At 42.6% G+C, this 15,890-nt stretch overlaps 2 protein-coding genes across 2 annotated transcripts in view; one reads left to right on the top strand and one right to left on the bottom strand.

Moving 5' to 3' along the window:
- Nek4 (NIMA related kinase 4) overlaps positions 1-10,854 on the top strand; it is a 53,551-nt gene extending 42,697 nt beyond the window's left edge. Inside the window, exons 13-15 of the mRNA XM_057769616.1 lie at positions 295-497; positions 3,634-3,770; positions 8,746-10,854. Of these exons, the coding sequence (XP_057625599.1) occupies positions 295-497; positions 3,634-3,770; positions 8,746-8,838 (433 nt within the window). The 3' untranslated portion in view covers positions 8,839-10,854. The remainder of the gene's footprint in view (positions 1-294; positions 498-3,633; positions 3,771-8,745) is intronic.
- A 2,783-nt stretch (positions 10,855-13,637) lies between these two features.
- On the bottom strand, positions 13,638-15,826 carry Spcs1 (signal peptidase complex subunit 1). The gene is made up of 4 exons (XM_057770734.1): positions 15,566-15,826; positions 15,214-15,273; positions 15,044-15,130; positions 13,638-14,414 (listed from the first exon to the last, which is right to left on the bottom strand). The coding sequence occupies exons 1-4, from the start codon at positions 15,824-15,826 to the stop codon at positions 14,289-14,291; spliced, it is 534 nt and encodes a 177-aa protein (XP_057626717.1). The 3' UTR covers positions 13,638-14,288.
- Between the last annotated feature and the right edge of the window lie 64 nt (positions 15,827-15,890).

The following is a 15,890-nucleotide window of genomic DNA, read 5'->3' as shown; positions in this document are numbered from 1 at the left end:
TATCAGGTCCTATTATAGATAGTTGTGAGCCACCATGTAGGTGCTGGGAATTGAACTCAGGACCTCCAGAAGAACAGCCAGTGCTCTTAACCACTGAGCCATCTCAACAGTCCCCCTGTAGCTGATTTTTGTCTTTTACAAGATTCTAGTTGCTGTAGAAGGGTCAATCTGCGAGACAGCCAGCACAAGAGCATTTGCAAGCTGAACTCCCTAAGGGTCATTTCACATCTGTCTAGCTTTTTGTCGTGAAGTCAAGTAAATATTAAGAAGCCTCCCCTTCCCCTCCCCCCCAAGGAAAAGTCATACGAATGAAATGAGTGACTTGGTACAGCTGATGACTCAGACTCTTAAGCTGGATTCTAAAGAGAGCTGTGACGATCTCCCAGTGCTAAACCCAGTGTCAGAATTCAGACTTCATGGGAAGTATCGTGACACGCTGGTACTTCACGGCAAAGTTGCAGAAGACGCAGAGCTTCACTGCAAAGAGCTGCCTTCAGGTAACTAGTTTATTTTTGTTTTGTTTTCGAGACAGGGTTTTTCTGTGTAACACTCCTGGCTGTCCTGGAACTCACTCTGTAGACCAGGCTGGCCTTGAACTCACAGAAATCCACCTGCCTCTGTCTCCTGAGTGCTAGGATTAAATGTGTGCACTACCACCACCCAGGTAGTTTATTCTTTTACAGCAGCGTAGCAAATGCAGTTATTGGAGAACAAGGCTAATGTTGTAAGTTGTTTTTGTTTTTAGTTTTTTGTTTGGATAGCTATATATAGTCAGTAGATACATTTCAAAATTTCATGAAAATATATGTCTTTACATTTTGCTTTTATGAGACAATGTCTCATGTAGCTCAGGTTGCCATTAAAGTTGCTTGTGGCTGAGGACACCTTTGAACCCTGATCTTCTGGCCCCAGCCTCTCAAGTGCTGGAATTTGTGGATATGTGTGGTGCAGTGCAGTGCCATGGAGATCAGAGGCACTGGATTCCAAGAAGAGGGCTTCCGATTCCCTGAAGTTAGGGTTACAGATGGTTGTGAGACACCTGGTGTGGGTACTAGGATTGAATTCAGGTCCTCTAGCAACAAGTACTCTTTTTTTTCTTAAGATTTATTTATTTTGCCGGGCAGTGGTGGCGCACGCCTTTAATCCCAGCACTCAGGAGGCAGAGGCAGGCGGATCTCTGGGAGTTCAAGGCCAGCCTGGTCTACAAGAGCTAGTTCTGGGATGGGCACCAAAGCTACAGAGAAACCCTGTCTTGAAAAACCAAAAAAAAAAAAAAAAAAAAAAGATTTATTTATTTTATATACAAGTATTCTGCTTGCATATCTGCAGGTCAGAAGAGGGCACCAGATCTTATTACAGGTGGTTGTGAGCCACCACGTGGGTGCTGGGAATTGAGCTCAGGACCTCTGGAAGAGCAGCCAGTGCTCTTAACCTCCTAACCATTTCTCCAAGCCATTTCTCCAGCCCCTTGAAAACTGATTTTTAAAAGTAACTGTAAACAATAAGCCTTATAACATTGCAGAAAATATTAGATCTTTTAAGTGGAATTTCTTCAAGTTATAGAATTGTTAGTTGTTCATTCTTTCAGTTTTTTTTTAGATTTTGGAAATGATAGCATGAAGCTTAATGACTAGTTTTTAGTCATTAAAACACTAGATGTGAAACTCAGTCGCAGGCCTTTACCTAACATGTACCAGGCTCTAGGTTCCATTCATCCCTAGCACCCCAAAAACTATTTTTTTTCTTTGAGACAGGGTTTCTTTTTAGCTTTGGAGCCTGTCTGGAACTTGCTCTGTAGACCAGGCTGGCCTCAAACTCACAGAGATCTGCCTGCCTCTGCATTCGAGTGCTGGGATTAAAGGTGTGTGCTACCACTGTCCAGCTCAAAAATGAATTTTTTTAAAAACTAAAATATAGGGGCTGGAGAGATGGCTCAGCAGTTTAGAGCACTGGCTGCTCTTCCAGGGAACCTGGATTCAATTCCTAGCAACCACTTGGCAGTTGATAGGGGTTCCAGTCCCAGGGGTTCTAAGGCCCTCTCCTGGTCTCTGTGGGCACTGCATACATAGTGTAGAGACATACATTCAGGCAAACACCCATACACATAAAATAAATATAAGTTTTTTTTTAGAAACTGTTGGACCCTGAAGTCCAACTACTAGGAAGAGTTGCCCCAAGAGACCATCTCTCACACCACAGTTGATGTAAAAGCATGAGGATTTTATTAATTCTGTTGCGACAGGGTCTTTCAGCATTCGAGAAGCCAGAAAAACCTCGAATGGCTGGTACAGGCTACTTTTAAAGCAAAAAGTCACAGAAACAAGGGGGAGTCTGGGGAGTGTTCTTTAACTATTATGATTGGCTTATTCAAAGGGCTATTAGCAATGATTGGCTGGAGAGCAGTTGCCAGATCAGATGAGGTAAGAGGAAGCATTTGAGGGTTACTTTGACCCTTTCCCAGGGACTGAGTCAAACACCAGGACTGAGTCAACACCTAAGAGTTATCTTGCCCCTATTCCAAAAACTGAGTTCTATTTGGAGAACACTCACAAGGACTCAGGGAGGTGGAAAGTTCCCAACATTTCAGTACATGCATGTGTAGTTGTTAGGTCCTTGGTTCCCAGTGGAGGGGGAGCATTAATGCTGAGAGGCCTCAGCTTAAAGTTCTACAAAACTAAAGTATATAAATAAGCTAGACAAGGTTGCTCATGCCTATGATTACTGTGTTTAGCAGGCCAAGGCAGGAGTATCACTTAGAATGTGCAGCCTGCCTGGGTGACAGACTTAAGACTCTGACTCAAACAGAAAAAAAATAAGTAACATGATATAATCTAACCGGGCGGTGGTGGTGCATGCCTTTAATGCCAGCACTCGGGAGGCAGGCGGATCACTGTAAATCTGAGGCCCTAGTTTATAGAGTGAGCTCCAGACAGCCAGGGCTACTCAAAGAAACCCTGTCTGGAAGAAACAAAACAAACAAACATGATAATAAAATAGACATGGTGAGGAAATGAATACAAGACTATCTGAAGTGAGGAAGGTGGCCAGTGGAAGGGAGGCTTGCAGAGCTCTAGGAGGTAATTATGATCAAAGTGTAGTAATATGTACAGATGTCATAAGAAACAGTATTGTATGTCAACCAACAAAATTTAAAAATAGCTGGGCAGTGGTCGCACCTGCCTTTAATCCCAGCAGGTAAGTCTCTGTGAGTTCAAGGCCAGGACAGGCTCCAAAGCTACAGAGAAACCCTGTCTCAAAAAACCAAAAATAAATAAATAGTAAAATAAACACAAAATAGTATATTATTTATTTTTTGATACTTTGGGTTATTTCTTTTGGTTTTTGTTGTTTTGTTTTGTTTTGGAAATATGGTCTCTCTATATGGCTCCAGCTGTCCTGGAATTTATTATGTAGTCCAGACTGGCTTTAACTCTATTATCTTCCTGTCTTTGCCTCCTGATAGCTGGAATTGAAGGCATATGTCTCCATGCCCAGCTCAGAAAAAGGTATATAAATGGAGTCATTAAGCCAAATTCTTGTTGATGTGAAAATAATTGCAACAGGATTTTTAGAGATTGTATTGTTCTTGCTGTGGTGTATTTATGTTCCCTGTTTTTGTTGCTGCACATTTAGCTATCATACCAGGTTCTGAGAAGATCAGGAGAATAGTTGAAGTCTTGAGAGCCGATGTAATCCAGGGCCTGGGGATTCAGCTTCTAGAGCAGGTGTATGACCTTTTGGAGGAGGAGGAAGATGAATTGGAGAGAGAGGTAAGGGGCTTAGGCTGTGTCAAGCTGCTTGTGTTATAGACTTTTAAATGTAGTTTATGTACCATGCATCTTGCCTATTTGAAGTGTATATTTCAGTGGTTTTCCATGTTCGGTCATCACAAGTAGTGTTTGAACATTTTCACTGTTCCCCACAGAAACCTTAGGCCACTAGTAATGTCCCCCATTGTCTGCTGAGTCCCCACCTACCCCTAAGCAAAGAACAAATGGTTCTCTCTGCCGATATTTGCATATATTTCCTATTCTGAACAATTTGTATAAGTGGAATCTCATACAAGTGATCCTTGTGTTTTGCTTCTCTCCATGTAATATTTTGAAGAGTCATCCATGTTATAACATGTACCAATACTTCAGTCTTTTTCATGGCCAAACATATTACCCTGGGAGCTTTGTTTATTCATCAGTTGATGGATATTTGTGTGGTTTCCATTGTTTTTTAACTCCTCTGAACACTCATGGGCGAGTTTTTGTGAGGCTCCACTCTTCTTGGATTTATGCATTTCCTTTAGGAGTGAAATTGTTTGATCATACAATATCTATATTGAAATGTTAGGGCAATTTCCAGAATGTTTCCTAAAGTAACTACACCATTTTATATTCTCACTAGCTGTATATAAGGTAAGACTCTGCTCATCCATACCCTTGACACCCTTGTTATTGTCTGCTTAATTCTAGCCATTCATTGGATAGAAAATGGTATTCATTATGTTTGGTTTATATTTCCCTAATGACTAATGATGTTGTGTATATTTTCATATACTCCTAACAGTTTGCTTTTTTTTTTTTTTGAGAAATGTTTATTTCAAACTTGGGCTATTGACCTTTAGGAGGCTGGAGAAGCCAGGAAGTGGTGGCGCACGCCTTTAATCCCAGCACTCAGGAGGCAGAGGCAGGTGGATCTCTGTGAGTTTGGGGCCAACCTGGTCTATAAGAGCAAGTTCCAGGACAGGCTCCAAAGCTACAGAGAAACCCGGTCTCAAAAAACCAAAAAAACAAAACTAAAAAACCTTTAGGGGGATGGAGAGATGGCTCAGCTCTTCCAAAGGTCCTGAATTCAATTCCCAGCAACTACATGGTGGCTCAGGGCCATCTGTAATGAGATCTGGTGCCCTCTAGAGGAAGAGACCTGTAGGTCATCCTCATCAACTTAGACCATGAAACCCAGAATGGACAAGTTCAACAGGACCGCCATATACAGGCTGCCCATGCATGCTTCAGCATTGCCAGGGTATAAATATCATTTTTTTCTATTAACCTTTAAATTGTCCAATTTTTATATATTCTGGATACAAGTCTCTCATCAGATGTAAGATTTGTAAATGTTTCTCCTAATATACGGCAATGTTTGATTCAATTCTTATACTAGGAGCCTATACAGATTTTCTGTTTTCTTTGTGAGTCAGTTTGATAGGTTGTTTATTTCTAGGACTTTCTCAGTTTCAACTAGTTTATGCAGTTGGTTGCCATATAATCATTTATAGTTGTTACAATATTTTATTTGTATAGAATTGAAAGTAATAGTTTCATTTTAATTTCTAATTTTCATATTCTGAATCTTCTCTCTTGCTTAATCTGTTTAAAACTTTGTAAACTTTTAGTAGCACATGATTATAGTATCAAGTTCTCAGAAGGCTGTGGCAGAAGAGGAGGGCACTCAATTCCCAGTGTTTCAAACCAGCTGGGAGATACAGAGATCTGTCTGAGAGACAGGACGAATGGGCAGGGGTGGTTGGGGTATTTGGCTGGAGGAGAAGAGGACTGAGGTGGTCGTCTCTGGTTTTCTTGGGATGCTGTGCCGTGTGTCCTGGGACAAGGTGATTGAAGCTCCATTTTTTTTTAGTGTGGCTGAACCCACAGTTGAATCCCTGTCCAACAGGCTCTGCTAGGCAGAGAGGAGCTCTTGCTTCTCGGCTGAACTCTCCTGAATTTTAGCTTCAGTTTCGCAGGAGGATGACAGATATGGTGATGTCCTGCTTCTCTCAGAAAGATCACTTTTCACCTGGCAGCAAGGAGGCCTATGTGAAGGTTTGATGGTTATTGACTGATTCACATACTAAGACTCATTGTTCCTACAAAATTTTGTTAGATGTTCTTTTTAAAGCTATTTTTATTGAGCTGTGACTGTTTTATACGTATGGCTGTTTCACCTGCATGTATGTAGATAGACCTGCTGCCCTTGGAGACTGGAAGAGGACATTGGATCCCCTGGAACTGGAATTACAAATGGTTGTGTGTTGACTGGGAATTAAACCCAGGTCCTCTGGAAAAGCAGCTCTTAACTACTGAACCAATTTCCAGCCCTTATTAAATTATTCTTGGATGATTTTTTTTTAAATAAATCCTTTAAATTTTTTTGTTTGTTCTTTAAAAAAAATTGAGAGCCAGGCAGTAGAGGCACAACCTTTAATCTTCGCACTCCGGAGTCCGAGGCAAACAGATCTGTGTGAGTTCAAGGCCAGCCTGCTTTACAGTTCCAGGACAGCCAGGGCTACACAAAGAAACCCTATGTTAAAAAAAAAAAAATTTAGATTTCATTTTTATGTGTATGAATGTTCTGTTTGCATGTTTGTCTGTGGGTCATGTTCATGCCTAGTGCCCGTCAAGGTCAGAAGAGGCATTTGATCCCCGGGGCTGGATTTATTTAGAGACAGTCGTGAGCTACTATGTGGTGCCTAAAACTGAACCCAGGTTCTAGGGACGAGTGCTCCTAACTGCGGAGTCACCTCTCCAGCCCCTATCTTTATAAACTTGGGAGGCAGAGGTAGGTGGATCTCTGTGAGTTCGAGACCAGCCTGGTCTACAAGAGCTAGTTCCAGGACAGGCTCCAAAGCCACAGAGAAACCCTGTCTCGAAAAACCAAAAAAAAAAAAAAAAAAAAAAATTAATTTATTGTGTGTGCATGTGAGAATACATATGCATGCATGTGCATACATACATGCACACATACCATGGCAAACATGGAGAGTAAAGGACAATTCTCGAGAGTTGGCTCTCCTTGCACTCTGTGGTTTGTGGGAATTGAATGCAATGCAAAGGGTCATTAGGCTTCAGTAGCAAGTGTCTTTACCCACTGAGTCACCTAACCAACCCTTGAATAAATATTCCATCATTCATTCTATGCTTATTCTCCAGCCCCCACATTGTCATTTTTCAGTTGACCACGTGTTCGATAAAAGAGCACTTGAAACCAGGTAGTGGTGTCGCACGCCTTTAGTCCCAGCACTCTGGAGGCAGAGGTGGTCATCTCTCTGAGTTCAAGGACAGCCTGGTCTACAGAGCAAGTTCTCAGTCAGCCAGGGCTACACAGAGAAACCCTGTCTCAAAAAAATAAAAAAATAAAATAACACTTGGTTTTGTTTTTCTGTTTTCTTGTCTCTTTTTTTGCTTTAGACAGGGTCCCAGGTAGCCTAGGCTGACCTCAGATTTGCTGTGTAGCTGGAGATGACTTTGAACTTCTGATACTCTGGCTTCCCCACCCCAAGTGCTGCGATTATAGGCATCTGCTGCCAAACCCAGCATGTGCAGTGCTGGAGACCAAGCCCAGTGCTCCTGTATGTGAGGCAAACATCCCAGCCACCATGTGTCTCTATCTTCTCATGAATAGTTTCACATTCTGGTTTATAATGAGACATCTTTGTAAGATAAACTGGCCTCCCAATGCTGCTGTGATAGACTTGTGTTCTTAGCTAGGTTATCTTTTTTCTTTTTTTAAAAAAAAATATTTATTTATTTATTTATTTATTTATTTATTTTTATTATGTATGCAATGTTCTGTCTGTGTGTATGTCTGCAGGCCAGAAGAAGGCACCAGACCTCATTACAGATGGTTGTGAGCCACCATGTGGTTGCTGGGAATTGAACTCAGGACCTCTGGAAGAGCAGGCAATGCTCTTAACCACTGAGCCATCTCTCCAGCCCCCTCTTTTTTCTTTTTTTAATGGCAGGGTCTCATGTTGCCTAAAATGGTTTCAGATTCACTATGTAGGCTGGCTTTGAATGCTTAATCCTCCTGCCTCCATCTCCAAGTCGTGTATTTTTACCAGAATACCATCAAAGTGACATTGTATCTTCAGTGAATTATATCAAAATATGTATCATACCCATTCAGCATCCTAGGTGTTATTCTAAATTTAAGTGTCCATTTCAACAGATACTGTATGCCATACCTTGTTGGGTTACTTGTAAGCCTCACTCTTTTCTATTTCGGACCTCACAAAGTTACTTAGCTTGGCTTCAACTCACTCAGGCAGGCCTGGAACTTAGGTAGATGGGATTCCAGTCTGGACTGTAAGTTGTGAAATTTTACGTAGACGTCAGCAAGATGGTTCAGCAGGAAAAAGCTGTTATCACATCAAAGTGGAAGCAGAGGGCCAGGGCCACAGAACTGCCTCTGACCTCCACATGTGCACAGCATGTCTGAACTCACACTACTGTTCACAGACCATACACACACAATAGTTTTATGCAAACAGAACTAGTAGTATTTCCCATAAGGTTTTCTCCTGGTATCGTTGGAAGTAAGACAGCAAATTCAGGAGAGGAGAGATGAAGCAGTTTTCATGTACAATTCAGCAGAAAAAGCGGAAGTGGCCAATGTGCTCATTTGGCACAAGACAGTGCTTTTTAAAGTTCCCCAAACCAAGAAATCCCCATCCATTTTTTGCCCCCATCCCAAATTCTCCACCTTATTGGTTTAGCTTACCTAACGAATGATCTGGGGCTTGAAGACTGCCCCCTTTTTGATGATGGACTGTGTGTGACCAGCTGCCTACAACTTCCCACCGGTCTGTTCTGTGACAAGCAGGTGTCCCTCCTGCTCATCTACAACGGTGACCGCTAAGGCACCTCCTACTGAGATGGACCTGTTATCACAGTGTGATGCTTAGGAAAACTTTTGTTTGAAGACCACAGGATTATTTTTCTGTTACGTACTGATTTTCTTATGTTTCTCGACTAGGCACGATTACGGGAGCACATGGGCGACAAGTATGCAACTTACAGTGTGAAAGCTCGCCAGCTGAAGTTTTTTGAAGAAAATGTGAATTTTTGAGATTTGTTCTAATGTGCTGCCAGAACTAAAGACTATTTTCAAAGGTTTTTCATCTAAACAACAACAACAGGTCGTTTCAGTTATTCAGAGGCTACTCACTCGCTGTCTTCAGTGTCTCTTTGGGGCTTCTTACTATGAAACATGAGATGGAGTAGACTCATGTGAAACAAGTTCACAGAGGAAAAAACAAACTTGGGATATCATTTTATTTTTATGGAGAAAAATGTTATATTTGTTTGTTACTATTTACTGAGCCTTAAGCCAACATTATACCTAGTTTATTTTTTTTTAAAGATATTAACTAGCTTGAAATGGGGCCAGAAAACATTGGATTATATTGTACTACAGTGAGAAAAAACAACTGACATCTCGTAATATGTGGTATTGTTTATAACCTTAGAGAGTAGTGATGTTTATTCTCTAATGTCAACTTAGTATACTATTCTGGGAATAGATTTAAAGAACATGGCCGGGCGGTGGTGGCGCACGCCTTTAATCCCAGCACTCGGGAGGCAGAGACAGGCGGATCTCTGTGAGTTCGAGAGCAGCCTGGTCTACAAGAGCTAGTTCCAGGACAGACTCCAAAACCACAGAGAAACCCTGTCTCAAAAAAAAAAAACCAAAAAAAAAAAAAACCAAAAAACAAAAAATCCCATGAAGTTCTGTGTTGCATTTGAACAACTTTTTTGCATATAAATGAACTTTTATAATATTTTCATTTAATTTGAATCTTAGTGAGGTTCAGTCTTTAGACTCTTAGGATGCTTGTGCCATCTAAAGTATAGATTTGTGACTCATTTCTTTTTTCTATCAGCAAAAACATCTCTTAAATGTGAATTCCTCTTCAGCTAAGCAGTGTCCAAGGAAAGCCCAGGTCCTTAGTTCTATTGGATGCAGGCAATGTTTTTCTTTATGTATAATGAAGTGTCGGTTGAGTTTCTAGGTTTGTTTTTGTTTGTTTGTTTTTTGTTTTGTTTTTCGAGACAGGGTTTCTCTGTGGCTTTGGAGTCTGTCCTGGAACTAGCTCTTGTAGACCAGGCTGGTCTCGAACTCCCAGAGATCCTCCTGCCTCTGCTGCCTCCTGAGTGCTGGGATTAAAGGCGTGCGCCACGACTGCCTGGCTGAGTTTCTGTATTTTAAATGTATAACTGTACAGCTAGATGCAGTGGTGCACACTTAAATCTTAGCATTTGAGAAACATAGGGAGGTGGGTCATGAGTTCAGGCTAGGCTGGATGACTAAGTTCAAAGCCAGCTCATACTAGAGACCCTCATCGCAAAAATAAAAGTCATAATTGTATATCACATGTTATGTTAGTTACTTAATAAGTAATGGTCATGCAGAAAGATTTTTACAAATAAAATACAAGTCTTTGGTAAATTTTCAGTGTTTAAGATTAATTTTATGAGTGTGTATCTGTGTGTGCGTGTAAATATGTGTGACGTGTGTGCGCCTGCCTGAGGAGGCCAGAAGAGGATTTTGGATCCCCTGGACGTGGCTTTGCAGGTAGGTGATTGTGAGCCACCTGATGTGGATGCTGGGAACTGAACCCAGGTTTTCTACAAGAGCAGCAGGTTCTCTGAACTGCTGAGCCATCTCTTCAGCCCTACCACCATTTTATTTAAAGGACTGAAAATTACTCCAAATGTTGTTTGTCTGTTTCCTCAGACAGGTCTCACTGTGTAGCTCTGGCTGTCCTGGCTGTCCTGGCTGTCCTGGAACTTGCTATGTAGACCAGGCTGGCCTCAAACCCACAAGAGATCCACCTGCTTCTGAGTGCTGGTTTTAAAGGCCTGCACCACTGGCTCCAAATGTTTTGTTTGTAAGGGAAAAAGATTATTTGCTTTGAGAATTACACTGTAGCAGGAATAATAAAAACCCACAGATATTGGGGTTTAACCTAACGATCAGAAAAGCAAAGCAGCCAACCACCAGAGAGACCTTATACTTCTAACCAAATTTTCACGCCGAAAATTCCACAATCAGTAAGCTCTTGTCTTTTCCCCTTTATATTCCTCTCTCTGCCCAGCCATATCACTCCTGTCTCCACCTCCCTGGTGCTGGGATTAAAAGTGTGTGATTCTCAAACACTGGGATTAAGGATTAAGTGCTAAGGATTGAATCTGATGCTCTTAGCTGAAACCATGTCTCTAACCCCTAATTCTTATCTTTTTCACCATTTAACCTCATTTCTGCCTTTGACTAGCTATCTTTCTTCCTGTTTTCATCCTTTTTATTTCAAGACCATAAAGTAACTTTTTTTTTCCTATGTACATTGGCCTTTTGCCTGCATGTATGTCTGAGAGTGTTGGATCCCCTGGTATTGGAGTTAAGAGTTGTGAGCTGCCATGTAGCTGCTGGGAATTGAACCCGGGTCCTCTGGAAGAGCAGCCTGTGCTCTTAACCACTGAGTATCACTCCAGCTCCCTTGAGTTTTAACTCTACCTGTGCAGGGCAAAAGGGACAATTGGAGCACAAAACCAATCACTGAGCACCCAACTCTGAACCCAGAGCCAGTAAAAGAAACACACCCTGGATTTGAGACCTGAGCCAGGGAAAGAAGTATCTTTATCCTTGAACCAGGACCAAAGAAACATGCCCTGACTCTGAAACTAGTGTCAAAGAAACATAATTTGTCCCAAGAATCAGAGCCAGTAAAAGAATTATGCCCTGGTCCTAAGATTAGAGTCAAAAAGCTAAAAATGACCAGTAAAAGAAACACAGTTTGGCCATAAAGTCAGAGCCATCTCTGCCCCTGACCAACTAAACTAACCAACCCATCTTCTCCCTGGGAAAACTCCACCCTTAAGAAGCCCTATATAAGCTTCTCTTCCGGTTCAGTTAGAGGCCACGGTTTATCCCTCCCTGGCAGAGGCATCCACTCTCCTGGACTCATTTTTTTTTCCAAATAAATCTATTTCTCAAAAGAGTCTTGGGTGATGACCTTCATTCACCATTGGGGGACTGAGCTGAAAAACCTTGCTGAGATGCTCCCTAGGGGGCCTGAGCAAGGCAGAGCAGAACAGAACCTTGCTAGGATGCTCCTTAAGGAGGGCTGAGCAAGGCTGGGCAGAAAAAAAATAACGACTTTTTGCCAGAACAGGAGGAGAATGCTACATTTCTACTGGGGCTTCCCCTTTTAGCAGAGTGTTATCTCCCTTAAGGGAACAGAGCAGAACTCAGCTGTAACAGCTCTCCAGGAGAAGAGCAGGATCTCTATATCCTGTGGGGAGACCATCCCCCACTGTACCCCAGCTTCAGGTAGCCTGGCTTTCCCATAGGACCTTTCCTCCAGGGCTGAGCTGTCCTATTGCAGGTCTAAGTATAGCCCAGCTTCCGGGTAAGTCAGGATATCTCTGCAACACTACAACTGTAACACATTCCCTATAACCTCGAAGTTTGTAGCTTTACTATTTATTACGTCTTCTGTCTTTTTTCTTTAAAAGAATCTTTTCTGGTCAGACAATGGTGAACCATGCCTTTGATCCCAGCACTTGGCAGGCAGAGAAAGGCAGATCTCTGTGAATTCAAGGCCAGCCTGGTCTACAGAGGTAGTTCCAGGACAGGCTCTAAAGCTACACAGAGAAACCCAGTCTCAATAAACCAAACAAAAAATCTTTTAATCTTTTCTGAGTTTGTTAAATTAGGGTCTTTGCTGATGTTAATCTCATAATATGGGAAGTCCTGAGAAATACAACATTGCCTTTAGTAATTCTTCTATATCTGTTAATATGAAACCTTTAAGCACACTTTTCTTTTCAGTCTTTGGAAATATCCAGGAGGAACGTCCAGCTTCAATGCTGGTTCAGAGGTGCCAAAGGGCTGCTTCATTACACACTCGGATGGCTACGTTTCTCACTATTGAGACTTACTGGCCATCAGCCCTCTCCCTCCAAGTTGCTTTCCCTCACTCCCAGACACACCTCAGGCTTGCTTCCTCCCTGGCCTTTTGGCCAGGTTGTCCACCATTCGTCTAGCTCCGGCACAATGGGATGGAGGTAGGGCTAGGCTCTCAGTCCTGCCCATAGCCACCTCCCAGGCATCTGGTTAGTCTGAGTGCTTCCTGGGGTCTCTGAGCTTGAGACCTCTTCCTCTCCAATCAATAAGAATTATTTAAAAATTAGATAAAAATTAAGAAAAAACAACTCTGGCCTGGGGGGTGGGAGGGCCATGAAATGGCTCTGCAGGCAAAAGGTTCTGCTGCTAAGCCTACCAACCTGAGTTCAATCCCCAGAACCCCACACAGAAGGAAAGAACTGATTCCCACATCTGTCCTCTGATCTCTACATGAGGGCCCCCACACAATACATACAAACAAAAAACAGTGGAAAAGAGGAAAGGGAGCTGTTGATACAGCTCAGCTAGTAAAAGCATTGGACAACCCACATTCCATATCCAGAACCTAGACAGTGTAAGGAGATAACCAATGCCTAACAAAAACCATCTTCTGATCTCAACACACACACACACAATAAAAACAATTTTTAAAAAAGTGAGAATTTAAAAAACCTAGGAACTTGCAATGACATAACAAGATGATGCTTATATTTTCTTTTTTTTCTTCTTTTGGTTTTTCGAAACAGGGTTTCTCTGTAGCTTTAGAGCCTGTCCTGGAACTAGCTCCTGTAGACAGGCTGGCCTTGAACTCAGAGATCCACCTCCCTCTGCCTCCCAAGTGCTGGGATTAAAGGTGTGCGCCACCACCGTCCAGCCTGATGCTTACGTTTTCTAAACATAACATTTCATTTTGGCTTTTTACTAAAATTTTTCAAAATAACCAACAAAAGATCTGTCAGACATAGAATTGCACTATGAATTTTAATTGAAACCATTTGATCTAGAAGTGATGGGGCATGACTTTAAACCCAGTACTCAGGAGGGGAAGGCGGGTGGAACTCTGAGTTCAAGGGCCAGCCTGGTCTACATAATTACAGGATAGCAAAGGCTACGTAGAAAGATCTTATCTCAGAAAAAAAAAATCCAAAAAAAGGAACAAACAAAAAGCATCACCACCAAAACAAAAACCACCATTAAAACAGTTCAAAAACTCACAATAAATTGTGAAACTCTGAAAGTTAAAAACCAGGTGTGGTACATATACCCGTAATCCCAGCAGTTTGGGGAGCCAAAGCAGCGGGATTTTGAGCTTGGAGACAGCCTTGTCTACATAGTGAGAACCCATTGCAAGACTATATTAGAAAAAAAGTACTACCGGTTAGGAGATTTTATTCATCATGTACACCTAAAAGAAACATTGCACACTTATATTCCACTTAATCTCCATGGCAAGATTATGAAGAGATGGAATAAAATGGCTGTAAGATAAAAACAGCTGGATGAGAAAGAAACAAGCACAGCTGGACCTCTACACAGCTCACGTTTTGGTTATGAAAGCCATTCAGCTCATTTTACAGGAAACGAAAGCGGGCGCTGAGTCGTGAAAGCTCGCATCAATTATTTTTAGCATGTCTCTTAACTTTTCTGTCCCCTGATTTCTTGTCTTCGGTGCCTAAGTCTTGAACAGGTAACCACTTCAGGGGATGCCGGCGATAGATTGGCCACGGAGGAAGTGTCAGCTAGATTAGAAAAGAGAAAAGGCAGCATTTATTTCTACCCAAAGTTTAAAAGATCAGTATGTTTAATGTCTGATCCCAAATAACCACCACGCTAAAGATTAACAAACTGACCAGACAGGGTGTGTCAGGTGGTGAGAGCAAGCCCGCAGTGTTTATGCACACAGTTTTAAGAACTAAAAGAAAGATGGAGGCAGAGCGAGCACAGTAGGAAAGCCTGCCTAGAGTAAGCTGCAAAAGGAAACTAGAAAGTTCTGCTCTTGGGGGGGAGAGATGGCTCAGAGGTTAAAAGCACTGGCTGCTCTTCCAGAGATTCTCAGTTCAATTCCCAGAAACCATATGGTGGCTCACAACCATCTGTAATGAGGTCTGGTGCCCTCTTCTGGCCTGCAGGCACACATGCCAGCAGAACACTGTATATGTAATACATAAATAAATCTTTAAAAAAGAAAGCTCTGCTCTTCTGGCCAGCTCTGACATTAATATTCTACTTTCCCAATAATAGGAAGAAACATTACTAGGAAAGACGAACAAAGAGCTGATTCTGGTTCTCACTACTAGGTCCAACCAAGTTTCCCAACTCAAGAAAATTGATGTTGCTACTAATACTCAAAAAGCGACAAATTTCTTACCAAACACGAGAAAGCAAATCCGGCCATAACTATGTAGACGGTCCACCCAAACTGTTCAGCCACGTACCCGTAGATAAACCCAACTATCTAAAAAGAAAACCGAGTATATTAAAGACAGTCAAACCGAGGGACACGGGATTATGAGATTAAAGGTAAAAATCAATACTTACTGCAGAAAAAAGAATAATCCCCTGAAACATCTGTTCAGCTAGCTTCTGCCCCTTGTAATCCTAGGGACGAAAGAGAAGAGGCGGGGTTGGTCCCATTACCAAAGGACTGAAGTTCTTGTGAGGAACTCAGTGTTGGCACTGGCAGCACTCAACACAGGGAGTTTCCCAGTAAGGAAGCAAATTTTTGATTTCCCGGGAAACTTTGGGCACCTTAACGGAGTATGGGTAAGGGAATCCTTTCTGGGGAAGAAAAGAGGCCCTAGGATCTTTGAGGATGTGAACTACACGCCACACCAGTCGGTGCTCCAGCGCTCCAAAATGGCCTGCGGGGACCTGGGAAGCGCATCCTCACCATCTGGGTGGGCAGCGAACTCAGATGTTCCAGCATGATTGGCGGAGAAGATCGACAACAAAGCAGAGGTAGCCGATTCTTAAGGAGTACGGTTTGTGGGGTGCGACACCGAGCGTAGCTTGGTCGACCCGCCGAGCCCCTCAGTCGGACGGCCGTGGCCCCGGAAGCGGATGTGTCCGACGGGCACAGACGCCCTCTGGCCCCGCCCCGCGCCATCGCCAAAGGAGGGACGTCTCCTAAAGTTCCTGGAATCCAGCGCATTGCTCACGAGGGCTGGGGCTGCGACCTGGCCGGAGCATCGCACCGGTCAGTGCTACCGGCTGCC

The sequence above is a fragment of the Chionomys nivalis genome, chromosome 5 (genome assembly GCF_950005125.1).
Source record: "Chionomys nivalis chromosome 5, mChiNiv1.1, whole genome shotgun sequence".
NCBI lineage: Eukaryota > Metazoa > Chordata > Mammalia > Rodentia > Cricetidae > Chionomys > Chionomys nivalis.
This window is presented reverse-complemented; position numbering and strand designations above follow the sequence as displayed.

Bases quoted from the DNA above. Each gene is read 5' to 3' on its own strand.
- Spcs1 (XM_057770734.1), bottom strand. From the start codon at position 15,826: ATGCGCTGGATTCCAGGAACTTTAGGAGACGTCCCTCCTTTGGCGATG. The intron at 15,274-15,565 runs GTGAGGATGCGC...TTTCGTCCCTAG, and splicing joins GTTCGCTGCCCACCCAGATG to GATTACAAGGGGCAGAAGCT. The intron at 14,415-15,043 runs GTAAGAAATTTG...TTTCTAATCTAG, and splicing joins GATTTGCTTTCTCGTGTTTG to CTGACACTTCCTCCGTGGCC.